Source organism: Pituophis catenifer, unplaced genomic scaffold, assembly GCF_029215685.1.
Source record: "Pituophis catenifer annectens isolate HBS135680 unplaced genomic scaffold, rPitCat1.0.hap2 SCAF_7, whole genome shotgun sequence".
Classification (NCBI taxonomy): domain Eukaryota; kingdom Metazoa; phylum Chordata; class Lepidosauria; order Squamata; family Colubridae; genus Pituophis; species Pituophis catenifer.
The window spans coordinates 1,300,961-1,328,586 of NW_027256887.1; the positions used below are offsets into that span (position 1 = coordinate 1,300,961).

The 27,626-nt window shown below is 43.8% G+C and overlaps 1 protein-coding gene across 1 annotated transcript in view; it reads right to left on the minus strand.

Annotated features, from left to right (window-relative positions):
- The window catches only part of ELAPOR2 (endosome-lysosome associated apoptosis and autophagy regulator family member 2), a 37,553-nt gene extending 28,385 nt beyond the window's left edge, over nucleotides 1–9,168 (minus strand). The window contains exons 1-4 of the mRNA XM_070946866.1: nucleotides 9,092–9,168; nucleotides 4,825–5,020; nucleotides 3,282–3,429; nucleotides 1,131–1,217 (exon numbers count right to left, since the gene is read on the minus strand). Coding sequence (XP_070802967.1) covers nucleotides 1,131–1,217; nucleotides 3,282–3,429; nucleotides 4,825–4,988 — 399 coding nt within the window. The 5' untranslated portion in view covers nucleotides 4,989–5,020; nucleotides 9,092–9,168. The remainder of the gene's footprint in view (nucleotides 1–1,130; nucleotides 1,218–3,281; nucleotides 3,430–4,824; nucleotides 5,021–9,091) is intronic.
- Between the last annotated feature and the right edge of the window lie 18,458 nt (nucleotides 9,169–27,626).

The window sequence follows — 27,626 nt, forward strand, 5'->3', positions numbered from 1 at the left end:
GATAAGGCAAAGGGTGGGTAACTAAAATGCACCGTCTCACATATCCGAGCATTTTATGCGACGTTTCTCTCCACCGTTCTGAAGACAGTCCACACCCCCACACCAGGCACACAATCTCAAAACAGAAGCGCCTTCGCTTTATTGTGAGTATGGAAATTGGGAGTTCTCTAGGAGACTCCTTACAAAAAGACTACAGCGGCCTCACTTAAATGCTGCTTTAATCGATCAATTACATCGTTCAAAGGCATGGATTTTTTAAAAATTTCTAAAAGTAAAGCCGCAACGGCTGGCCTCATTACAGTACAAATTTCCGTGACCAACCATAACAGTTTGTGGCACTAAGTCACGAAATGCACCACTAGCCATCTTGTGACTTAGTGTAACACATAAGCCTAGTTATTTAGTGGCTGCATCACTTCCTTCAATCCGGGTGAAACGGCAGAAGGGAGACCATGCATAGAATAATAGAATAACAGAGCTGGAAGGCACCTTGGAGGTCATGTAGTCCAACCCCCTGCTCAATAAATCAAGCAGGAGACTCTACACCATTTCAGACCGGTGAATGTCCAGTCTCTTCTTAAAAGCCTCCAGGGATGGAGCAGCCACAACTAAATCAGCCATCCCACTGATTAATTGTGAGGAAAGTTCTCCTTAGTTCTAGATTAGACCTTTATTTAATGATCTTCCACCCGTTACTTCTTATCCTGCCCTCAAAGGCTTTGGAGAACAGGTGGGCCTATTCACTATTCACTAAGATTAGCCAAGTTGTGACTGCTGGATTTTCATGAATTTGTTGGCAACTTCAGAGAACCAAGGAAAGAAAAAAATAAGGAAGGATGAATAATATATTTTTTTAAAAAAAAACCATATCCTTTTGGGCTGTTAGCACTTCATTATTCGGCCATTAAGTAACAGAGACCCACAAAAGGTTTTGAGATCAAAACAGTCTGAGGTCAGAACATCTGACCACTAAATTTGTCACTGTTAAAATTCTGGAACATCGTCAAGCCAAACGGTCAGATCCAGAGTCAAATCATTTTGATCTTGGAATATAGTTTGGACCACTTTGGGATGCTCAACATAATCGCTCTAAAAAAACAACAACTGAAGCTACACAAGGTCACACTTACCGAATAGGAACCCCATTCTCCATTATCTGTTAATTTCACCCATTTATCACTGGTGGAGTCCATCTCTTGGCACTGGTCGTTTTGAATCTGAAAAAAATAATAAAATAATGATCAAGAGAGCCTTGATAGTACAGTGGTCTAAAGCACCCTGTTACTAACACAGCTGCCTGCAATTACTGCAGGTTCGAATCTCACCAGGCTCAAGGTTGACTCAGCCTTCCATCCTTTCTAAGGTAGGTGAAATGAGGACCCAGTTTGTGGGGGCAATAAGCTGATTTTGTATAAATATACAAAAGCATGAAGGCTATTGCTTAGCGCATTGTAAGCCGCCCTGAGTCTCTGGAGAAGGGCGGCATATAGATCAAATTTTTAAAAATAATAATAATAATAATAACAGGAGTTACCAGGCTGTCGATCAAGGCAAACAAACAATTAGAATTTATGCCACCTTTACCTGCAATCCCATCATCCTTGCCCTGTCATAAAGTGAGCTACGGGTCCCCTCACCCTATTTACAGAATCAGAGGACTTATGGGGGACAGAGGGGAACGCAAGAGAAACGTGGTTTGCATAAAACATTGTGTGGTCCTTCTTCCTCGTGAAAAAAATTGCATGCGTATTCGAAGCAAAGCTTTGCTAATTTACAGTGAGATTCCTTTGCTGTGTAACGGCCTTTGTGCTTTTTAGATTCATGTGACGTTTGAACCCAGGTCACACTGCAAAAAAAAAAAAAATCACTTTACAATAATCACGCTAAGATCCCTGAGCGGTATTATTCAGTAGACAAGTTACTAACCAGTTCAGCTGGCCTGGGAGAGAAAATGTACTAAGTTGTGGCATCCATGTCTAACACTTTTGTCCGTGTCATTTAACAAGAACAAACGTGTGTTGAAAGATGGGGTCCTTCCAATGGTCAGATGTCCAAATATAACAGAAACATAAGGAGGGTCTCTAGGGGGTGGGGAAGGCCCGTTTTTCGCTCTCCCCAGGCTCCAGAGCCTTTCTAGGAGCCTGAAGAGGGTGAAAACAGTCTTCCCCACTCCCCTGGAGGCCCTCCGGAGGCTGGAAATGGCCCGGAAGTCAGCAAACAGGACATTTCTGGCATCCGGGGGGTGGGGAAGGCCGTTTTTGCCCTCCCTAGGCTCCAAGAAAGCCCACCGTGCCATTGCGTGCCAAAAGCGGAGGGAGCACCGGAGAGGGGGGGTTGTGTGCGCATGCATGGGGTTCGGGCACATTGAATTATGGGTGTGGGCACATGCGCGCGCGACCCCCCTGCTTTTGGCACGTGACGGCAAAAAGGTTCGCCATCACTGGTCCAGGGTCTCCTGTTTGACTAGAAGACCTCCAAGGTCCCTTCCGACTCTATTCTATTCTGTTACTCAAGTATTATAAAGTCCATCCTACGTGGCCCTCACTGCCCAACTTGGCTCAGGACCTCCACGATGAGATCCTTCAGATGTTTCTAGAGGAACCTCTGGAAATTTCAAGCTGATATTTCCAGTGGTTTTGTCTGCTTAATAGCCAACGGCTATTTCCGGTCCATTAGTGGCCTTATTTTATCCAACCAAGTCAAACACTCACAGAACTAGGCAGCATCCCTTCCGACGTTCAGTAAGTTCACATGGTGATCTTACTGGAAATTCCAAGATTGTTTGAGAGAGAGAGAGAGAGAGAGAAGGAAAAAAAAGCAATGGGGAATCACTTCCATATTGTTGCCAAGAAAATGACCTAGAGTCTACACAGTTCGATCAGAACTTCCAAACCATCTCAACCTGATCATGAAGCACAAGAGGAACCAAGCCACAGGCTACAACTAGAGCACCCAAAATCATGTGAATTTACTCTTAAAGAGCCGATGTCTACAACATTTTGCCTTGCAAAGTTACGATAGTCTCTGAGTGGGCCACTTTTCCTATCTGGTGGACATCAAAGCCTCAGAGATCTTGGAGAATTGCAGCCTATCGGATCTCATCAGGCAACTCTGGGTAAGGACTCTGTCTTATTGTAGGGGGAGAATCACGTCTTCGTAAGCCCTAAAAAAAATGTCACTGAGAAGGCCAATAAACTATCTTAAAATTATCCTCCCTAGGCTCTGTTTCGGAATATCATGCGTCAATTCAAGATGGATTTAGTGCAGAAATTCTCCCTTACAAAGAATTCAAAGAAGATGTTGTTATCAATATACTGATACTCGAAGAAGACAGAGCCGGGTTTCTTCAGGTGGACAGTGTAGATCAAAGAGACGGTGCAGTCATCCCTGTTGGACTCAATGTAATTCCCACGAGGGGCCCACGAAGATCTGGAGAAATATAACGAGAAACAAAGCCTTGTGTTATCCCAGCCACGTTTATATATCTATATCAGGAACTGTTAACTTACAGCAGGGGTGTCAAACTCAATTTCATTGAGGGTCGCATCAGGGCTGTGGTTGACCTTGAGGGGGATAAGTGGGTGTGGACTACTGAGTGGGTGTGGCCAGCTTGACGCCACTCAAGGGGCATGGTCAACTTGGTGGGCATGTCTGATTGGGTTGGCGTAGACAGCTTGATGCCACTCCCCAAACTGTTGGCATGTTTCCTCTTCGCATTGGGTAGACCAGGCCAAAGCCACGCAGGCTGCCCCCTTACATTTTCTAGGATGGCCGCGTGGGCTGGATCTGACCACATCGTGGGCTAGATCTGGCCCGCAGATCTTGTGTTTGACACCCCTGACTTATAGGCTCTTTATTTAATTATCTATTTGGCGTATGTCAACAGGCTGTTTACTAAACTACTGGAATGGGGGAAGGGAGTTTGTTTTTTTAAGGAAGGCAATCTTAAAATATTTTTTTAATGGATCTATTTCCTTTTCGATACTGTCTGTGGGGTTTTCTTGGCAATACCGGAGTGGGTGGCCATTGCCTTTTCCAGTCAAAGCTACGGGGTTTATGTCTGGCTGCGAGAGTTGGACCACAAGGAAGACCGAGTGCCGAAGAATGGATGCTTTCTGATTGGGGTTTTTTGGAGAAGGCTCTTGAGAGCCCCCTGGACTGCAAGGAGATCCTATACATCGATCCTAAAGGAAATCAACCCTGAGTGCCCTTTGGAAGGACAGACCCTGACACTGAAGCTCAAATACTTCGGCCCCTTAATGAGAAGAGGGGAGTCATTGGCAAAGACCCTGATGTTGGGAAAGACAGAAGGCCAAAGGAGAAGGAGATGGCAGAGGAGAAGATGTTTAGATGGTGTCATCAACGCAATGAAGGTGGATTTGGGCAAACTCTGGGAGAGAATGGAGGACATTGTCTCCTGGAATTAGTCCAAACTCATGTTCATTGTGTCAATGACACTATCTCGCCTTTGCTAGAGATGCTTAAATAAACACCGGATGGGTGACCATCAGTCAGGAACGTCGCAACAAAGCTTCCTACACTGGACAAAGATTGGACCAGCTAGTTTCCAATATTCTTCCTGACTCCTGCATCCAATGATTGTGTAATACATCCTCATGCTTTTTTACAACACTGGACTGGTCTCTAGGAGGATCCTGGCCATCTGAATGCTAAACCAAGACCAGATTCCTTTCAGGCGAGTTTCTGTTTACATCCTCTAGCTGGCATCTTCTGGCTACTATTGGAGCCTTGGCATCCATAAGGAGAGGAAGGGGTTAGTTCTCATCGAAGTCCTGGAGACCAGTAGATCGGTGAGGTCCTTACTTGGCACAGCTGTCTGCTTTACTCTCGGCTGAGCCAAGAGTGGAGTCCATGTACGTGGCTACGTTAGAGAATCCCGCTGGCAGGTCATCCCATTCGTCAAACTTGATCCCGCTTCCCAGCGAGTAAGTCCCTTCTGCGCATTTACTGCAAACCTGATTCTTCATCTCCAGGTATTCACCAGAAGCACAAGAGAAAGCTGAGGAGGAAAAAGTTTACAAATGATTAGTAGAGAAAGGCAGCAGTTCACATTTTAATGATGTTTTTTTTTTAAAAAAAGCATTGATTATTGCACAATTCACTTACAACAATGGTAGCAGCAATTCGGGGAATTGCACTAAACGTGCCCTCCCATTTTTGGCATTCAAGGACCTTCATGTTTTAACTATGGTAGGGAGTGGTTAGGGTGAGGAGGGGCTGCTCCAGACCTCCTGTTCTATTCTTACTTCAAGAGTCACCAAAAGTGAAATGGCAATGCAACGAATTCATTGCAAGGAACACGAATTTTCCTGCTGAGGTTTCATTTGGTTTTTAACAGTTTGGGCAACTTATTGTTACCTGTTGAGGTTATGCGGCTGAAGCTGTGAACTTTGCCACCAAAATCTCTCAAGGTACCCAGAGAGGTTTCGTGGTTAGAGTTATATGGGTCCTGTAGCTGTTTTACACAGAAGGTGGGCTGCTTTTGAAGCTCAAAATAAAAATATATTTTGCTATGATTATCCGGAATGTATTCCTTGTGTTCTAACACTGCAGCAGGGAGGGAGGGAGGGAGAATGGGGAAGGGAAGAGAAGAGAAGGAGGGGGGAGGAAGGAAGGAAGGAAGGAAGGAAGGAAGGAAGGAAGGAAGGAAGGAAGGAAGGAAGGAAGGAAGGAAGGATGGATCCAACCAATATCTTTTAGGTCATTGCTGATCTTCTACTCATAATTCATCTCAGGAGAACATGAAATTTCCATAATGCTCTTTTCTTTACAATGCTGATCTGTGCTGAACTTGTGGGCCTCCTACCAAGAGGAACCTCCTAGGAGTGGAGAATATCATTCACTTGTGTGCCTTCCAACCACACTTGACTTTCAGGTTTGACCACAACTCACACATCCTTCCAAGTAGGTTCTCATTCCTGACCTACAGCAGGGTGGAACATAATTTATTATATATATTCAGCTGAAAATGCAGTGAATTAGAACCTACGCTAGTTTAGGTCACCAATGAAGTTTTCTGTTTCTTCATTAACGTGCTTTGATCCCTGCTCAGCCTCTTCTTTCCACGTTCCACGGCTGTGTCTTTGTTCCCTTAATAGCACATATGTCCATAAGGAGGAATAATGCCAGATGTTGCCTGTTTTAATCAGCAGCCGATGGCCACTAATAGCAAATTAGTACCTGGGACCCCCGGACGGCTTGATTTTCAGCTAAATTTGTTATTCTCTCAGACCATCAACAAGTCTTCCCGCCCCCTGCAATTAGCTGGGCCACAGACTGGGTGAGGAGGGTGTGGGGAACACACCTTCTGGGCTTCTGAGCTCTCTCTGGGGAGACCAAGAATACACACCTGGCTCCCAGGTGAGTTTGCATCAGAGGAACAGCTGACCGTGGTTGCTAAGCTGCCTTTTGTGAAAACTGAGATAGCCCATCCTATTATTTCTCTTCTCCCTGAAAAACAAACTCTCCAAATTTCTTCCCCAAAGCTTCATCTTTACCCAAAAGGAGGTTGCAGTAATTTCATAGAATATACATTGTGAGATCTTTTTTTCCATATTGATTGATTGATGATAATGATGTTATCCATTCAGTCAGGTGTGGCTGTCTGTTTTTTTTTTATAAAAAAATTAAAAGTCAGTGTAACTAGCCAAATGAAAAAAAAAATCTAAAAAAAAAAAATAACCATTTGTCCAAAATGGTAGAGGGCCATGATGGGGAACCTATGGCAAGCGGAGCCTTTTCTGCAGGCACATGAGCCATCGCCCTCCACCGCGCATGTGCACGCAGTTCCCGCCAGCCAGCTGATCTTCAGGATGCTTGGGGGACACATGCGGGAGACATGCACGCATGCATGGGGGGGCGGCCCATTTTTGGGCCCAGGAGGGTGCAGGGAGGCTACTAGACCCAAAATAGAGGGTGCACATGTGTGGGGGGGCATGGGGAGAATGCACGGGGAGCGTACATGAAAAATTAATACTAGTCAGTTGGGGCAATTTTTTTTCAATTCCCAAAGGGAAAAAAAAACAACAACGAAGATCCATCAGCCAGCTCTCTGAAAAACAACAAGCCTTTAACATGGGAACAATACTCATACTTTTCTGCTAAATTATGACCAGGCTGAGCGAGGAAAATACCCAGCCAAATTGTGAAGCCTCATTAGCCACAACTGCTTTTTTGCTCTACTGAAATATCAGCAATACATAACTACATAAAAAGAAATTACATTTCCCTCCTGCGCTGGTAAAAGAAAAACCACACTGGGCACCTAATTGTAAATTTATATTCTTCCACCTTTTACTTAAAATATCAAGGTGGTTATGAATAAAATGAAACCACAGAACGGCAGGAAGCAAACACTCCTCTAACGAGCGGCAACAGGCAGCCCAACAAAAACAATAAAATTTATAACCGAGAAACAGATCAAAATCCTGAGAAACAGGATCGCATTTTATCGACCTCGGAAGAATGGAAGGCTGAGTTAACCTTGAGGTGCCAGGAGGTCAGGATCGAACTCCTGGCACTCAGCAGAATTAGCCTGCAATGCTGCATTCTAACCTTCCTTCCTTCCTTTCTTCCTTCCTTCCTTCCTCCCTCCCTCCCTCCCTCCCTCCCTCCCTCCCTCCCTCTGTAAGCACTTTACAGTGTCATCATAATTGCCCCCAACAATCTGGGTCCTCATTTTACCCACCTCAGAAGGATGGAAGGCCTGAGTCAACCTTAAACAGGTCAGGATCAAACTGCTGGCATTCGGCAGAATTAGCCTGCAATACTGCATGCCGACCACTGCGCCACCACAGCTCTTTAGGTTAAGAGTGACCATGCTTAGGGGGCACCGCTGAGAAGAGCCACCCTCTGCTAGATGTCTTCCCAAGCTCAGATACTAAATAAATAGTTCATATGAGGATTAAGGAAGTTTTCAGTGAGGTGTCCAAAGGGCTCGTTTTTGAGGTCAGACCATGTCGGCTTCATGGCATCAACCAGGTAAGAATCACAATCAGGCGAGCTAATTCGACTTCATTGTGAAGCTACATTGACAGAGCCTTGCAAGTCTGAAAGTGCAAATCTGCCACTGTCTCTTTTACAGCCTGAGAAACTAAATGAACGTAGCCCATAAATGGAAGCAATGAGGATTGGTGAAGTCTGTAGCAGATTTATTAGCACATTATTATTATTATTATTATTATTATTATTATTATTATTATTATTATTATTATTATTATTACTATTATTAAATTGTTACTTTTAAAAAATTAAATTATTTTTTTCTTTTTTTTTTCTTTTTTGTTATATGTTTTTTCTTTTATTTTTATATATACATCAAGATCAATACATGAACAGAGTGGTATCTGGGTATCATTCATTTTGATACAAATAACAACACTAATATCAATAATATTTGTTACCTTAATTAAGCTTGTATACTCCTAGTATTAATACCCTTACCCTGTTTCCCCCAAAATAAAGACCTCCCCTGATAATAAGCCCAATCGGGCTTTTGAGTGCATGGCAATAAGGCCAAGCGCTTATTTCAGGGTACAAAAAAATATAAGACCCTCTTATTTTCGGGGAAACACAGAATTTGTATTAAGATATAAACCTTATTTAATTATTCAGTATTTAAATGTATCATTCTAATGCAAATTACAACATTGTTTAAGCATGCATAATACTATCTTTCAGCCCCTAATCTTTCCACTTAATTCTTTAATTTATTCTATTTAATCAGGCCATCCTTACTAATCCTAGTATAGTACACATGCCCTGTTTCCCCAAAAATAAGACCTCCCCTGATAATAAGCCCAATCGGGCATGCGCTAAAATAAGCCGCACCCAAAAATAAGCCCTCCCCAAAAATATTTAAACGCAGAGCTGGAAATCAGGTAAGAGGGCAAGAGGAGCCCCATCTTGCTCCACACGCCCCAAAATAATAAGACCTCCCCGAAAATAAGGCCAAGTGCTTATTTTGGGGTTCAAAAAAATATAGGGCAGGGTCTTATTTTCGGGGAAACACGGGGCATTATTTTTTTCTGATGTGTTATTCTATTTATCTTTTAAATCCAGAAAGACCTACTGCATTCTTTTCCTTTGACGGGATCAGGCAAGCCAGAACATTTGGCTCCCGGATTCGGGATGGCCACTCTCCATCTGGAGCCGCTGCTGTCACATTCGGTGTACTCAAAGTGGTAGTCGGCCTGCAAGAAATTTAAAAAAAAAAAAGAAAGAATAAGAACAAATTTTGTCCATTTGTCTGAAGTGGTGTAGGGTTTCCTGCCTGAGCAGGGGGTTGGACTAGAAGACCTCCGAGGTCCCTTCCGACTCTGTTATTCTATATTCTAAATCTTTTTTTTTTTTTCCCTGCCTTAGATAAGCTTCTTCTTTGGGTCAGATGAGATTTGTGAGATTCAGCCACGACATGACCTGGTTAAGAGCCTCCCGAGGGACGGCCAAGGAAGGGACCCACCTGTCCCACTGCCATTGTTTCTGCCACAGCCACAACACAACCGAACACGGCTGCTGCTCTCGACCCTTCAACGCCAACCCTTCTCCCTCTAGAGAGTCAGCAGCCTCGCTTTAGATCTTGGTCGGGGGTCGATGGTGGAGAAGAAAGAGAAGGAGAAGAGGTTTCGAAAAGGGGGTGGCAGAAAAAACGTAGTTGAATTGTCATTCTTTTCACAGGCATCTCAAAGACACCACGCAAATCCGGGTTGTAAACCCCCCCACCCCCCCCAGCGTTTGACTTTATCTAAAGCCTTCAGTAAGATTGAGGTTTGAGGTCAGAGTCAGAAGGTGAATATCGCTATTAAAAATCCACCTACCGCTTAGCCTTTTATATATCTTCTTTTCTCTCTCTCTCTCTCTCTCTCTCCACCACCACCCCGTGTGTGTGTGTGTGTGTGTGTGTGTGTGTGTGTGTGTGTGTGTGTGTGAGAGAGAGAGAGAGAGAGAGAGAGAGAGAGAGAGAGAGAGAGAAGTAGACACAGAGAAAAGGAGGGAAGGAAATAATAAATGTGTGTTCCATCTATCATCCATCTATCTATCTATCATCTATGATTATCTATCTATCTATCTATCTATCTATCTATCTATCTATCTATCTATCTATCTATCATCTATCTATCTATCTACCTACCTACCTATCTATCTATCTATCTATCTATCTATCATTCATCTATCATCTATGATTAATCTATCTATCATCTATCTATCATCTATCATCCATCTATCTATCATCTATGATTATCTATCATCTATGATTATCTATCTATCATCCATCTATCTATCTATCATCTATCATCTATCATCCATCCATCTATCTATCTATCATCTATCATCCATTTATTTATCTGTCATCTATTATTAATCTATCTATCATCCATCTATCTATGTATCTATCATCTATGATTATCTATCTATCTATCTATCTATCTATCTATCTATCTATCTATCTATCTATCTATCTATCTGATATTTTTCCAAGTATTCCAGAGAGCCTGCCATAATAAATTTTGCAAGGGTCAGCTACAAAAGTTAACAGTAACATAGCAAAGAAAGCAATTTGTGTGTGTGTAATTGTTTCATTCTGCACTTTTCTTTGACCTTTGCCTCCCTCCACCCAGATAGTGAAAATCCAGCTGTTTTCCAACAAATGGACAGAGTTAAAAAAATGTTTTCAGACTCCTCAAGCAATAAGGCACAGAGATATGGAACAATCTTAATATTATCCTGGTGATTTTTCAAAGTGAAGTGGAGGTGGGGGGGATTCCAGACTAGGGCACTGGGAACCATTTCAGTACTAGACCTGATGGGTCTCTTCGTGTTGACATTGTCCAGCTGATGAACTGGTGGCTTAGCTAACGTTCGTCTGAACACCCACCGAAGGCGGCCTTTGGATCAAAAGCGAGATCACCCTGCAGCGTTTGTGGGTGACTTTGCGTTCCTTCCCTGGCAGGAATTCTAGCTTCCCACTCCCACCTCCCCTCCACTCACACATGCAGCCTTCTCCTTCTTTCCTGCCTTCCCCAAGGGGGCCCAGTCACTGCCGCACTATTTTTAGCGTTTGAAGATACCAGGAAGAAAAGATGCTCCCAAGTCAAGAGGGCTTTTAGCAGGACTGTGGAATGGAAACGACGGGAGAAGATGCGGAATTATTCAGGAAAGAGAGCGACCGCTGCCTCTTTGGTTGGAATAATTGCCTAGGTGAGTTATATTGGACATAATCCCTGCGTAGGACGCACAGGGGTGGTTGATTCGCTTGGTCTTCATCAGTGCCAGCGGCTGTGGGGCACATCACTCTCTAATTGCCGTGATTCATTGGCGCCCTGTGGCTCCAATCTCTTTTGCCTGCCAAATGCAACGGGGATCATTTACTCATCCTCCTCCCCTCGTCTCTGTTTCACCTCATTACCGGTGGAAAGCAGGGTTGTCCACGGGGGAGGCTTTTAAAAGGCCCTCAAGAGGGCAGCCATGACAGGGCAATCAAAGCTGCCATCTTGATTTCTCTGACCTCTTTCCGCCCCCCACCCCCCGATGGAAAGCCTCTTTCAAAGGCAGGGGGTCCCTTCATGGACCCCTTCCTATATTGTCTCTTTCTTGTGTAAGACACGGTTTATCTGTAGGAAAAGAAGAGGCAGAGCCCGGAGGCGGCGTCAAGAGAGGACTTGGCCTGGAGTCATTACATGTTCACAAATGGTCTCAGTCCACATGCCTGGCAGGGGAATTCTGGGAGTTGAAGTCCGCACGTCTTGAACAGTGGTGGGATTCAAAAAATTTTACTACCAGTTCTGTGGGCGTGGATTGGTGGGCATTGCAGGGGAAGGGTATTGTAAAATCTCCATTCCCACCCCATTCCAGGGGATGGTTACTGCAAAATCCCCATTTCCTCCCGATCAGAGAATAGATGGGGGCGGGGCCAGCCAGAGGTGGTATTTACCGGTTCTCCAAGCTGCTCAAAATTCCCGCTGCTGGTTCTCCAGAACTGGTCAAAACCTGCTGAAACCCACCTCTGGTCTTAAAATTGCCAAGGTTTGCAAACTCTGCAATAAATTGCATTATATTACTAGAGCTACTGAGATCCTCGTTTTACGTTACAGAGCACAGACTATGACACGGAAATACATGCAGCTGGGCTTCTGAATACATCTCTCCTTGAAGGCCATGCAGTGCAGATGATTGACTTCTGTCTCCACTCCCACTTGGCCTCAAACAATCACAAATATTCCTTCAAATATTTTTGCAAGCCTGTGGTTCAAAAAGGAAGCACCGCTAGCTAACAAGGACCACAGTTGAGCCAGACGGCTGGTATAGGTACAATTCTTCCTTCAACCCCTGATCAAAAATTGCTCACAATCAGAAGGAGCCACGCTTGATCTTGTGTTGACTATATAACACCCACACAGAACTTGCTCATTCAATGACCTCAACAGTGTAGCCACAAGAGAGATCTTTCAGGTAGGACAACAATGATAAAATCGGGACGTGGCTCACAAACAGCCAAGGAGGAAATACAGAACCTGAGAAAGCTGAAAGCGGAGGTGCCTCTTGCTCTCCTTTAACCCTGACACAATTTTCACCTCCAAACCTTAAACCAAGTGGACATTCCTGACAGCCCTAACAAGCAGCTGAAGAACGGGACTCATTAGCACAACACAGTAACTCTACATTTTAAGGAACACCCATTAGTCATGTCTCCTTCCTCCTAGGTGTGATGTCAAGGAAGGTGATGTGGCTTTCCTCAACTGTCAAACCATTGTGCTTCTTTGTGTTGTCTCTTGTTAAAGTCTAGAGGGTTTTTTTTACACCACAAATGATAAGAGTAACCAGATTCTGAAAGGCTGGATCCATCACTGATGTACACTTGTACGAAAGACCCAAGGTCTTCAGAAAGTCTTCAGAAGGCTCGAACTACCCATGTCAACCCATACTACTAAGTGCTCCACTACCAAAGTTAACAATGCAACCTCCCATGAGAGAAGCTGGGTAAGAACATTATTTAGAGGAGCACAAACCCACTACAGCAGGGGTGTCAGGCTCAAGGCCCATGGGCCAGAGCCAGCCTGCAATGTGGTTGGATCTGGCCCTTGGGCCGTCCTGGAAAATGTAAGGGGCTGGTCCACATTGCTTTGGCCCGGTCTACCCAATGCGAAGAGGAAACATGCACAAAATTGGAAATCAGAGAAAATACCTTTGGAAGAAGAAGTGATAAAAAAAAAATTAGACTGTGCAGAAATGAATAGATTAACTTTGATGATTAAAGATAAGGAGGAATCAGAATATTTTAAAACATGGAATTACTTTTATAGTTGGTTGGAAAAGAGATATAAATGACTGATACTATAATTGTGTACAAATGATGATTATAATACTGATTTAGAAATGAAATGTTAGAATGATTTGCATGAATATGAAGATAGAAGAAATTTATGGAAGATGGAGAAGAAGTCTAGAAGATAACACCGAGGCGTCACAGGGAAGGGAGGGTTGATGTATTAAATGTTTGTTGGTCTTAAAAAATAAAAAAAAATTACCAAAAAAAAAAAAAGGAAACATGCCAGCAGTTTGGGGAGTGGCGTCAAGCTGGCCACACCTGGCCGCCCCCCCCAAGGTCAACCACAGCCCTGATGTGGCCCTCAGTGAAATTGCACCCCTGCACTACAGCAATCTTGAATAGCAGAAAAAGGAATGAGAACGGCTATGCAACATCTTCCAACAAAGTGGATACACACACAACTTTACCAAAGCGTGCCTGGACACTCAACCCATTGCAGCGCAATCAACCCAAGTTATGAAAAGGATCCTCCTAAACAGCTACATCCATACTCAGTGTAATCATATCTCACATACAAGTTTAACATACACTGACATGTCCGTTTCTAGACATTCGCTACACCTTCCTCTTAGCAGTCCTCCTCCTGTCCAACCATTCATAAAATTTAGTCCAGATTTCGTAGTACGCTGATTCAGTTTTATCCTTGAGCTCCAAGGTCAGTCTGTCCATTTCTGCACAATTGAGGATTTTGATGAGCACTTCTTCTTCCGATTAAGTTTCTTTGCTCTTCCATTTTTGGGCAAAGGCTAATCTTGCTGCTGTTAATATGTATAATATTAGCTAGCTTGTGTTCTTGTTATATTTGCCCTCTATAATACCTAATAGGAAAAATTCCGGTTTAACCTCTATTTTTAATGTTAGAATCTCTTCTAGCCAACACCTTATTTGATGCCAAAATTTTTAGGAGGAATTAATCTTGACATGCAAGAAGTAATGTAAATTTGTACGAAGATAAAGGAGGATGTTATGCATTAGCTTAAAATTGATGATAATGGTTAAAACCAGAGACGTTAAACCCTAAGTAAACCAAAACACCCTAAGTAAACTGAAAGACCTAGCAGCCCAAGAAGAAGACAGAAGAAGAAAGAACAGAGTCATTTACAACATACAATACAAGGAAACAGATAGCACAAGGATTACGTAAATGTTATTTTATCGCCAGTTTCCGTCTGCAACTCTTTCATCAAACTGATCCACATCCGGGTGGCATGGTGGCTCAGCGGTTAAGACACTGAGCTTGTCAGCTGGAAAGTTGGCAGCCCATGTTCGAGACCTGAGTGCCACGTGATGGGCTGAGCTCCCGTCCTCACCCCTGCAGCTGCCCACCTAGCAGTTCGAAAGCACGCAAGTGCGAGTAGATAAATAGGTACCACTTTTGCGGGAAGGTAGGAGTGCTCTGTGACATCATGTGGCCACATGACCATGGGAATATCTTTGGACAGCACTGGCTCAATGGCCTTGAAACAGAGATGAGCAGCTCCCCCTAAACTCAGCAAAAAGATAGCAGAGTAAAATCTTCCTTTACCTTAACCACCAAACTGGGTTCCTCATGCACCCTGTTTCCCACGCAGACAGATTTATTTTTAAAAGTTGCTATCTGTGTGAAATTCCATTCTGGAATAAAAGAATAGCCATCACTGTTATACCTGAATCTATTTTCAGGTTACTTTGTTCTATGATTTTGATGAATGAATGGATGACAACATCACAGCAGAGAGAAAGATTCGTCGCTGGCTGCACCTCCAACGTGTCTGAAATGATGAGTAGTTGAGGAGGCTTGCAAGAGAAGCCTTGTTCTTTCACACGATTCACTAATGAGGATTCTGTGTCTGCAGAAACGCCATGCGCCCTCCGCGCCATCTGTGCAGAAGGCTAGACGACAGAAACCTTGCTTAGACGTTTCTTCTGTTACACCCTCAACACGCAGAGGGAGCAGTTGGTGGCTCTCCCCCACAAACATCTCACCAACCTCCACAAACCGAACAGAAGGCCTTCCAGACGCCAGCAGAAAATGGCCAGAATCCGACTGCCCACGTGGAAAACCTCAGTACGGGTTTCATATTGATAGCAGACAACAAGGTTTGTAGGGACGCGGTAGCTCAGGGGGCTAAGACGCTGAGCTTGTTGATCGAAAGGTCGGCAGTTCAGCGGTTCGAATCCCTAGTGCCGCGTAACAGGGTGAGCTCCCGTGACTTGTCCCAGCTTCTGCCAACCTAGCCGTTCGAAAGCAGGTAAAAAATGCAATAGGGACCACCTTTGGTGGGGAGGGAACAGCGTTCACTGCGCCTTTGGCATTGAGTCATGCCGGCCACATGACCACAGAGACGTCTTCGGACAGCGCTGGCTCTTCGGCTTTGAAACGGAGATGAGCACCGCCCCCTAGAGTCGGGAACGACTAGCACATACCTGCGAGGGGAACCTTTACCTTTTTAGTGTCTTTTTATAACAGGAAGAAGATGTAGGAGGGAACACAGATATGTGTGAAATGCCATGAATGTGAAAATGCAGCATTCTGGTTTGGTAAAAGAATGAACAGAGCAGATCTGCCTGATTAGCCAGGAAGTTTCCACTCCTATATTTGTTAATATCTTTATTATTTGCAATTATCTTTTCCCAATCATGCCTTTGAGTTCCTCGCCATATAATTCCCAATGCTCTATTTAAGAAAATTCAGTGCAAAAAACCCGCTTTTATTATTTTTACAAATAATTCAGGGCAGCGAATATATCCTAGATCTCGATCAGAAGCCAGTTCCATCACATATGGTAGTGGCCAAAATTGTGGAAACCTTTTGGGAATAGTGTATTTTCTAAAACTAGCTAAGAACACCATGGGGTTTTTTTGTTGTTGTTGTTTTGTTTTGTTTTTTTGGAGTAGTACCATAGAATTATATGGTTGAGAGCATTTAATACATAGAATTATATGTCCTTTTACATAAGATTTTGTGACTGCCGCTTGCAATATAGTTCCAAGATGAAGCTAGCCAACTCATTTTCTCGAAGAGAAAAAATTAGGCATGTGTTTTAAATGGAAATGACAGCCTGCTAGAGATGAAACAGTTAGTTTGGGCTCTTAAGTCTGAATTACTCTGACGCTGAGTTGTTCGTGTTAAAAAGAGCACAATACACCAACTGTCAAAACGGTTTCCAGGTTTCCATCTTCACTGAAGAAATGACCAGATTTATATCTCTCGTTTAAAAATAATTAACAAGAACTCATTTAGTGAACAAGAATCATACTTCCCAAATATCCATTAGTAATATACTAACAGGGATGGATGGATGGACGGACAGACAGACGGACAGACAGACAGGCAGGCAGATAGATGTACAGTAGATATAGACAGGTATAGAGATGTGTGTGTGTGAGAGAGAGAGAGATGTATAGATGAAGTAGATAGATAGATAGATAGATAGATAGATAGATAGATAGATAGATAGATAGAACAGAAGTTGCCTTCAGAATTTGCGGGTGCCCCACCCTTGAAGGTTTTTAAGAAGAGACTGGAGAACCATTTGCCTGAAATGGTAGAGGGTTTCCTTCTCAAGCAGGGGATTAGACTAGAAGACCTCCAAGGTCCCTTCCAGCTCTGCTCTGATTGGTTGACTCCCGCCTTGTCTTACACGCAGCAAGAAAGCCTCCGACACAACAGCAGCTGCTATTTTCTTGCCTGTATTCAGAGATGCTTTCTCCGCTTGTTGCTGCCATTTAATTCGGCCGTATCTGCCTCGCTGCTTCGAGGGCATTTGAGGCAGGTCGAGAGCGAAGAGTCACTGCCGGCCTGAGCGAGGTCTTCTTTATTTAACTCTCCAGGGCTGGATGGCTTGGGAAGCAAGAGGGAGATTGTGACACCGAGCCCAGAAAAAAAGCCATCCATCTTCTCCTAGGCAGCCCCAGGGAACGCCTCCAAGGTTAATGTAGTCTAGACAGCGAGAGAGAAACACAACAAGACGGAAGCAAATGCAACTACCAAACAGCAGGTTGTCAAATCCTGCTAATTCAGCACCTTAACGCACAAATTACAAGGCTGCCCCCGTTTTTCCCTTCGAGATGTAAACGAGCGCGGCTGAAAAAAATATGAATGCTTTGGCTGCAACTGCACCAGCTTTTCCCTATAATTTTGATAAACCTCTTCGATTCCACCCCAGAAGCTGCGAGACGTCTCCAAGGTCATCCTTGACGTGTGACCACAAATGAGCCCCAAATTTCGCCTCAGGCATGTGTTAAGCGAAGTCTGCCCCATCTTGCCAGTTGTTAAGTGAATCACTACAGTTGTTAAATGAGCAGCAATAGCAATAGCACTTCAACCAGTGTTTCTCAACCTTGGAAGCTTGAAGATGGGTGGACTTCAACTCCCAGAATCCCCCAGCCAGCGCGGAGGACCCGGATTGTGGGGGCAATAAACTGACTTTGTATAAAAAAGAACAGCGCTTAGGGGGCCCCCGAAAGCCCTACTAAGCAGGTATATACAAAAGTATGAAGGCTATTGCTTAAAAGCATTGAAAGCCGCCCTGAGTCTCTGGAGAAGGGCGGCATATAAATCGAACCAATCAATCAATCAATAAGTTGAAGTCCACCCATCTTCAAGCTACCAAGGTTGAGAAACACTGACTTAGACTTATATACCGCTTTACAGTGCTTCACAAGCAGTTTACTGAGTCAGCCTCTTGTCCCCGACAATCTGAGTCCTCATTTTCCTGACTTAGGAAGGATGGCAGGTTGAGCCATCTTTGAGCCGGTCAGGATTGAACTGCTGGCAGTGGGCAGAATTTGCCTGCAGTACTGCATTCTAACCACTGCGCCACCATGGCTCTTTGGTAACAGAGTTGCTAAGTGACTCTGGCTTCCCTATTGACTTAGCTCCTCAAAAAGGAGTCATATGATGCCGGGACATTGAGACGGTCATAAATATGAGTCAGATGTCTGCATTTTGATCATGTGACCATGGAGATACTGCAATGGACTAGGGCAGTAATGGCTAACCTTTTTGCTGCCATGTGCCAAAAGCAGCATGGGGGCGTGGGGGGGTCACACATGCGCATGCCCACACCCATAATTCAATGTGCCCCCCCTGCACATGCACGTGCGACTCCCCCATGCTCCCCTTCCCCCTGGGCCTGGTAGGTCTGTTTTTCGCCCTTCCCAGGCTCCAGAGGCTTTCTTGGGGGGGGGGGACTGGAAGTTGAGAAACGTGTTGTTTTTGGCCTCCGGGGGGCCTCCAGAGGGGTGGGAGGGTGGGGAAAGCCTCTGGAGCCTGGGAAGAGTGAAAAACGGGCCTTCCGGTCCCACTGGGAGTTGACAAATGGGACGTTTCCGGCCTCCGGAGGGCCTCCAGGGGGAAGGCCATTTTTGCCCTCCCCAGGCTCCTAGAAAGGCTCTGGAGCCTGGGGAGAGCAAAAAATGGGCCTTCCCACCCCCCGGAGGCCCTCCCGCCGGAGCTGGGCTAGGGCAACGCTCGCGTGTCCACTGATATGGCTCCGAGTGCCACCTGTGCCACGCGTGCCATCACAGGTTCGCCATCACAGGTCCAGGGTCTCCTGCTTGAGCAGGACCAGAAGACCTCCAAGGTCCCTTCCAACTCTGTTATTCTGTTAAGTATTTTTTCCCTTATTAGCAAGGGGCTAATCAGAATTCACTGTGACTGAGTAGCTAAAGTGCATTTAGGAATCTAACTCCGTTTCCAATGTAATACATGACAGGTTTCACTCCAAAGATAGTAAGAACTGTAATTTTGTGAGTCAATATGGTGTGTCGCGATTCAGGAAAGAGATGAAAAACGCAGCAAGAATTGCTTAATGGAATTGGGAATTTACAAACGGTTAGAGCACCTACAAGTTACTAGAAGAAAAAAAAGAGATCTCAATGCAAAAGAAACTTTGAGAAATAGGACAGAATTTGAAGCATGCCCAACTCAATATAATCAACCAAGACACATCTATAAATTGCCTTTGAAATAAGCCACGGAAAAGGAACCAATTAAAAATTGTGTGACAAAATGAATGGAAAACTCCAAACAGGCAATCAATTGAGAAAAATAATGGAGGGGAAAAAAAATCAGTTTTAAAAAAAATCACCTGAAACTACAGTTTGAGAGAAAATTAGTACAAAATCCCTGTCAGCGGTTAACCAGAAGAAGAAACCCTAAAATAAGAAATGTCGGAAGTGCAATATTAAGGAAAGAAGACTACCACACGTGGTGCTTGTTTAAAAACAACCAAGGCTACTGGAAGGGAATACATCAAAACATTAATAATATTTTTTAAAAAATAACATCTGACTGAAAACCACAAATATTTTTTACCAGGATTAATTCCAGAGAGGAGAAACAAAACGTAATCACGATCTACTAAGAAACATTAACATCAGCAAGAACCAATTTGGCTCAAGATTGCAAAAGGGAAACCCTGCCAAGAATACAAGAACGGAAGGCCAAAAGTGGAGGATATATGTAGGGATGGCAAAACTGACTTTATTTATTCATACTTTAACTACATTCAAGCTAGAAGGGCTCCCATAGACATACATTACAAAGCAAGGTGTGTTTGGATATTTCAATACAGATTATGATGAAAAGATTACAAATCAAGATAAAAATATTTTTTTAAAACATAAGCCACAGTTTTCCATATTTCAAAAAAAGTACAAATATTTAAAATGTGATTCATGTCTAAGGACAACGAAAGAAAAACAAGTTGTCTAAGGGTTTTTTTTTCCTTTATGACGTTCTTCAGGTATTTTAAAGTATTTTGTTTTGGTGTGTATTTTTTCTGTATCTGCAGGTTTTTGTTGTGACCTAGGCTTACTGAGTAATTACAATACACAATTAGTCCCAAACCAACCTATTTTATTGTAACAGCTGAGAATTACGTTCATTCCCAGCTGAGTCCCAATTAGTTGCAAAGCAAGTCCTTCAGAAGAAGTCCTTCGGGATAATCACCAACCTTTATCTTCTTTGACACCCTGCGAAAGGCCTTACTTGGCAAAGCCCCACAAAGTTCAGAAACAAACAAGAGATGCCAATTGGAAACAGAGTTAGCAACGTTGCTTTCCTGAAAAAGGCCCAAGTGTCTTTGTTTCTCTTTTAAGCCTTATGGGAGGGGCCAATCATCTCCTGGCCTTACTCCTGAGTCGTTCCTTTTGCTTTAGCTGCTCTTGCCTTCTGGCAGCTCTGCACATGTGTGCAGTAGGAACAGGCTCCTCCTGTTGTCTGAGTCTGGGGGCTCCAGAGTCTGCGCATCACTCCCAGATGGCCCTGGCCCCATCTCTGCCTCCGATGCAGAGCCCTCGTCCGAGCCTTCCCCAGACTCCAGGACTGGCCCATGTTCCTCCCCAGCCTCCTCACTGTCTGACTCCGCTGCAAGCTCTGCAGGCTGCTGGCTGACCACAACAGTTTTATTCTTCACTATCAGTGAGAAGAATGCAGTGACATTAAAGTAAAAGAACTCCCTGCTATCCGCATCTGCATTGCCATCCAGCCCAAACATTGATTTAAGTTCAAGGTAGTCAACAGGTGTCCCATTTTGTGACCCCGAAGCAAATTTTTGCCTTCGACACCCGGGACATGTGTCCAACTCCCAATCATAGGAAGAAAGGCTGTTTTGGTCAGCAGAGAAGTCAGCCTCTCTGGATTTTTACCCCCAAGCTCAGAAATCTTATCAGCTCCCTTGAGCTGCGCTGATTTCCTTCCTTGACTTCCTGCAACCGATTTTTAAATCCCAAATACTTTCCACCCGAAACGACCGTGGCAGGCAGGGCATAATCTCATTATGTTGTTTTTTTTTTTTTTCAATTCCCACAAGAGACCCAAACATGCATTCAATCTGTTCGCCCTAATCGAGAAGGAAAATCCTTGGCAAGGTTCATTAAACCGTGCGTTTGATTTCGATATCTGAATGCAAAGATTTTTGAGTGTGAAGCATCTGCGTGTTGGATACAGTCACATTCCTTTCCAAAGGATTGTATAGCTAAGAGCCAAATCAGAATAGAGCTTGAAGGGACCTTGGGGGTCTTCTAGTCCAACCCCCTGCTCGAGCAGGAGACCCTATGCCATTTCTGACAAATGGTTGTCTAGTCTTTGCCACAACTTCTGGTGGCAAGCTGTTCCACTGGTTAATTGTCCTCACTGTTAGGAAGTTTCTCCTTAATTCCTGGTTGCTTCTCTCCTTGATGAATTTCCATCCGTTGCTTCTTCTTCTGCCTTCAGGTGCTTTGGAGAATAGATTGACCCCCCTCTTCTTTGTGGCAGCCCCTCAAATCCTGGAAGAGTGCTCTCCTGTCTCCCCTGGTCCTTCTCTTCACTAGTCTAGCCGTGCCCAGTTCCTGCAACCGTCCTTTATATGTTTTAGCCTCCAGGCCCCTCATCATCTTAGTTGCTCTTCTCTGCGCTTTTTCCAAAGTCTCAACCTCTTTGTGGTGATCAAAACTGGATGCAGGATTCCTGTGGTGGCCTTGCGAAGGCTTTATGAGGCTTTGTTTTTATGTGGTCCTTGGATACACTGTACATATATAAGTCGGGATAATTATAACTTTATACCAGGAGATTTGCAATCTTTCCCTTCAGAATTTTCTGTTTTATTTCTCCTGTGGGGTTTTTTGTTTTTTAACAGATGGCTAACTGTATTTTGGCATCTCCCACTTGTTACAATGTTCTGTGAAGTCTCTCCAATGCGCATTTAATTCCAGATTTGTTCCATAAAACACAGGACTGTAATTTGGAGGGAAAGACTGAACAAATGTCTTTTAAAAATCTCTGGCTTAATACGAAGGTTTTTATTGCAATGGCAGAAGCAGCCTTTCCGAGACTAAACATTTTTCTTTCCACACCACCTTCAAACAAAGTCTCACGCCTGTTGCTTCAGTTGAGTGAACAGATTCAAAAGCAGAAGTTGAGTTTGTAAAAAAGGAAAGAAGAAGGAATGAAAGAAAAAGAAAGAAAGAGGGAGGGAGGGAGGAAGGAAGGGAGGAAGAAAGGAAGGAAGGAAGGAAGGAAGGAAAACACAATGAAAGAATAACAAAGTCGGAAGGGACCTTGGAGGTCTTTTAGTCCAACCTCTTGCTCAAGCAGGAGACCCTCTACCATTTCAGACAAATGGCTCTCCAGTCTCTTCTTAAAAACCTCCAGTGATGAAGCAGCCACAACTTCTGGAGGCAAGGAGTTCCACTGGTTAACTGATATCGCTGTCATGAAATTTCTCCTTAGTTCCAAGTTGCTTCTCTCCTTAGTTATTTTTCATCCGTTGCTCCCTTACCAACACTTCTAGCCATTATTAAATTATTAAAAATAATTTGCAAAAAAAAAAAAACCCACCCCTAAATCCAACTCTGCATTATCCCCCACCTCAGATTGGAGGGGAGGGGGGTTGTCCTTGGCGTGTGCCCCTTGCTCTGCCAGCAGAAATGGAAGCCAGAAAATGACGCGGCTTCTGAAGAGCTGAAGGATTCCAGCTCCTGCACAGAATAACCTAAAATGTTATTCTATTTTGAAATAAAAGATGGATGCTTATTAGATCTTCGCTAATAACCAGGATTGGCAGTTTCACTTTTTAAAAACCAGCAGCGTCTCAAATTCCAAAACAGAAAAATTGGCTTTAGGAAACATTCAGCCTTTGGTGACATGGTATGTAAAACATTGGCAATTCTACAATGCCATAAAGCGTATAAAACATTCTCGGGGGGGGGGGTTGTAAGTAGCCTTTCGTGAAAGTAACTTTCGATGAATAAACAATACCTTTTTAAAAGGAAACATTTTTGACTGTTGCCATTATCTTTAAGGCCAAAAAACCAAAAACCAGATATAAAAATGATATGAGTTTCCTATAAGGAAAAGCTTTCTTAGAAAATTTATCTATCTGTCCATCTATCTATCTATCTATCTATCTATCTATCTATCTATCTATCTATCTATCTATCTATCTATCTATCTATCTACAGTATTTATCTATCCATCCATCTATCCATCCATCCATCCCCTTGACATTCACCATGCACTACTGCAATTCCTGAAAATATTTGAATTCAGATCTCAAATATTTTTGAGTTCTCTTTAGCCTGGTATCATTATCAAACATTTACGTAGTTTAGGTTAAATGGAATTTGATGCTCTAATCTATATAAAACCAGACTGGGGCTCTTTGCTCATCGCCCAGCTCATCCCAGTCAATGTATAAACCTTGTTTACCATTACGTGATACAGGGAACCAAAGGCTTAGTTAAAAATGATACGAAGCCCGCCTTTTTTTTTTTTTTTAATTTGATTTATATGTGTTTCTGGTTTCCTTGCCTGCTTTTGGTCCTTAAAAGGCCAGCAGGCTGGAAAATGCGAGCTCCATTCCGAAGGCTGTCCTACTTCCAGAACCAGGGCCAATAGATCAATTGCAATTAGGCAAAATACAAAGCCAATCAGATACAATTGTGTTTGCAAATTGCCTGCCTTCGGGGGAAATTTTCCTAATTGGACGTCTCCATCGAAGGACCGTGGTGAGCTGAACAGAGCCTGGGCCATGCCAAGAATTGTCCCTGTGGCCAGATAAAGGACAGCCTGTATCTAATTCTCCCTTACCATTTCCAGAGTTAAAGGCTACGCAGTGATTACAATTTGATTATAAATTGCCTCTCAAAGTTGTGCTGCTCCATCACTGGAGATTTTCAAGAAGAGGGAGTTGAAGTCTGGGAGTTGAATTCTGGGAGTTGAAGTCATCCAGGCTTAAAGTTGCTAAGGTTGGAGACCCCTGGTATAAGGTCTCCTGCCCCTGATCAGGGGGTTGGACTAGATGACCTCCAAGGTCCCTTCCAGCCCTAGGATTCTATGTTCTAAGAATAAACCAGAAAGAATTGGGGTTATAACCTCATTCTCAAGGCTGCAATTAGAAAGGAACGTCATGAAGGATCTGGGGATGAAGAACAAAAGGTGTGTCTTTTTGTTCTTGAAAGAGATGGAGCCAGGAGCATCCACGGAAGGAGTCATAAAGCCATGATCTGACTACACAATCAAGATTTTTTGAGTCCCCAGGGAAGCCCGTCCTCCCTAGCAATAGATCCACGCAACCATAGGGTCCTTTTATCCATTGTAACATTGAGTTTACTGTTCCTACCGATGCAATTCACATCTCCCCGGTTATTAATATTGCATGATGCTGACGTTAGCATACCAAGCATTATAGATGAGTGGTATAAAAATGTCAGTAAGTAAAAATAAACAAATACCGATACATGCCTGGTGGAATATATCTTCTGGGCACGCAAGCTAGACTTTTAAGGTAAGCGGTCAATGGAAATAGATCGGACATTAAAGACTCACCACATTTGGAAGTCTGTTGATGTTCTTTCCTGCTCAGAAAGGGACCACGTCTGGAGTGGGCTTCCTGAACCAAAGCAATTCAGGGAGAGAAATGGAACACGGGATAAGAGAGTAAGAATGTGGGCTTAAAAAATGGGATGGTTTTGGACTTGCTTGGCAAAAGACAGATGGCAGCTACCTTCGCAGAAAGGAGTTGACCTAGTTAGACATTCCCCTGGTTAGAGATCCATCTTTCTGTGGATACAGGACACAATCTCTGGGCTCTGAAAAAGTGTGAAATCCCTTGGGTCTAGATTGCAGTGTTCACATCTCACCACTTATCCCATGAGTTCCTGATGCTTATGGGAACAGGGACCGTTTGTAAAGATGTAGAGAACTTTGGACCAGGGGTGAAATCCAGCAGATTCTGACAGGTTCTGGAGAACCGGTAGCAGAAATTTTGAATAGTTCAGAGAACCGGCAAATACTACCTCTGGCTGGCCCCAGAGTGGGGAGGGAATGGGAATTTTGCAGTATATTTTCCCTGGAGTGGGGAGGGAATGGGAATTTTGCAGTATCCTTCCCCTGGAGTGGGGTGGGAATGGAGATTTTGCAGTATCCTTCCCCTGGAGTGGGGAGGGAATGAGGATTTTGCAGTATCTTTCTTCTGCCACGCCCACCAAGCCACGCTCATAGAACCGGCAATAAAAAAAATTGGATTTCACCACTGCTTTGGACCTGGATGTCAAAAGAAGACTTTGTGGCCCATGTCTTCAACTGCACGAAGCTATGGTGTTTGTTCTGGGGCAGTGTCCTACAGAGCCACATGTAATCCTGGCCAAAAAAAAAAGTGTTTTGTTGAAGTCTTTTTAGGCAGATGCCACAAAGCCATCGGCTCGGAAGCATCTTTTTCCCCTCCTAATCCAAACTGATGGTTCAACCACTGAGGCAGAAGAAGTGGGTGAGGCTTATGATCGGGTTTAGCCTGAAATAGGCAGAAGAGTCAAGCTGGAATGGGCTGCTGGAATGCCAGTGGTGGGGAAATATGATGGAGGAAAACACAGTTGGATTCTGTGCAATGGGGAACAGAAGGGAGGAGCAGAAGGACTTATCAGGTTTGACAATCCAATTGCTGCCAACACATGAGGGGACCGGAGGCTAAGAACATATGAAGAACGGTTGCAGGAATTGGGTATGCTTAGTATAATGAAAAGAAGGCCTAGGGGGGTGACATGATAGCATCTTCCAATATTTAAGGGGCTGCCACAGAGAAAAGGAGGGTCAAACTATTCTCCAAAGCACCAGAAGGCAGGTCAAGAAGCCATGGATGGAAACTAATCATGGAGAGAAGCAACCTAGAACTAAGGAGGAATTTCCCCACAGTGAGAACAATTAACCAGTGGAACAACTTGCCACCAGAAGTTGTGGGTGCTCCATACTGGGGGTTTTTAAGAAGAGCTTGGACAGCCATTCATCTGAAATGGCCTAGGGCTTCCTGCTTGAGCAGGGGGTTGGACTAGAAGACCTCCAAGGTCCCTCCCAACTCTGTTATGCTCTTCTTCAACTGATCCATGTATTCATGGGCATCACCGGACACAGTACACAGAAATGAAATAGATTATATTATTGGAATCAGAAACTGGAAGAGCTCAGCAACAACAGCAGAGACATAGCCGGGAGCCAACTAGAGAAACACACCATGAACTGCTTACGTGCAGCTGCCAGGTCAAAGCAGATCAAAGCCAGCCAGCCTTCATCCTGGGATCTTGAACAGATAACCCATCATTTTAATCTCAGGAACCTTCTACGTTTGCCTTAGAATTCAGAAAGGGAGTAAAAAGGATGGCGTATGTAATTTTGGAGCAAATCTGAATAACCTGAGGAAAAGGAAGAGCAAAGCAATTTGTACTAAATGAAGGGGAAAGGCAGAAAGTTATGGAAATAGAAGAGCTTTGAGGGCAATTGGAAATAAGGTCTGGACGTATTTGGCTTGTTACAAGCCATTATAACACATTATTCTTGGAATAAATGAAGCAACTCACAAGTTTGATTAGAGACTGGCTTTCCCAATACACCAGCCATTGATCATCTGCATCTTTATTTCCACTTATTCAAACGCCCGTTTAACCGTTACCTGTGCCGCAGTGCCAGGGTTTCCCCTACCCATGCCAAGCCAGCCTACAAAGCAGACAGATGGTAATCCTGGCCAATCCTTGTCTGAGTATTTTACCAGCTCCAGCCAGCAAAGGAGCAAAATGTTTCCAATGGTGTGTTTGATCACTGAGGAAACCCTCCCTGGTTCTGTGCAAACACTTGCTAGTTTTTGGACCAGAAAGACTTGGTATCAAATTCATTAAATGCCTTCCTGCCTGCCTGCCTGCCTATCATCTATCTAGCTAGCTATCATCTATATCTATTTATCTGTCTATCTACTGGGTCTCTATATCTATCTATCCATCCATCTATCTATCACTTATCTATCTACCCACCTACCTATTATCTATCTATCTATCTATCTATCTATCTATCTATCTATCTATCTAACATGTCTGTATCTATCTATCTATCATCTATATCTATTTATCTGTCTATCTACTGGGTCTCTATATATATCTATCTATGCATCTATCTATCTACCTATCTATCTACCTACCTACCTACCTACCTACCTACCTACCTATCTATCTATCTATCTATCTATCTATCTATCTATCTATCTATCTATCTGTCTCACATTCCTTGCCTGCCAAAACAATTCAGCAACTACTTACTAACTTCAAGGCAAAAACAGACACCATTGCAATGAGGATTGTAAAATGCCTCATTTACTTATGGCTGCATGGATAATTAACTCCCTTCCTCTTTCCAGGGATCTTCTCCCTTTTCCCTTCAGCCAAGGGAGGGTGGGGGGAGGGGGTGGGCTACTGACAGCAAAAGGCAGCAGAGGAAGATGGATGGGCTCATGATCTCCTGCGGGAGAGGTTTAAAACACCCACCCACACCCAC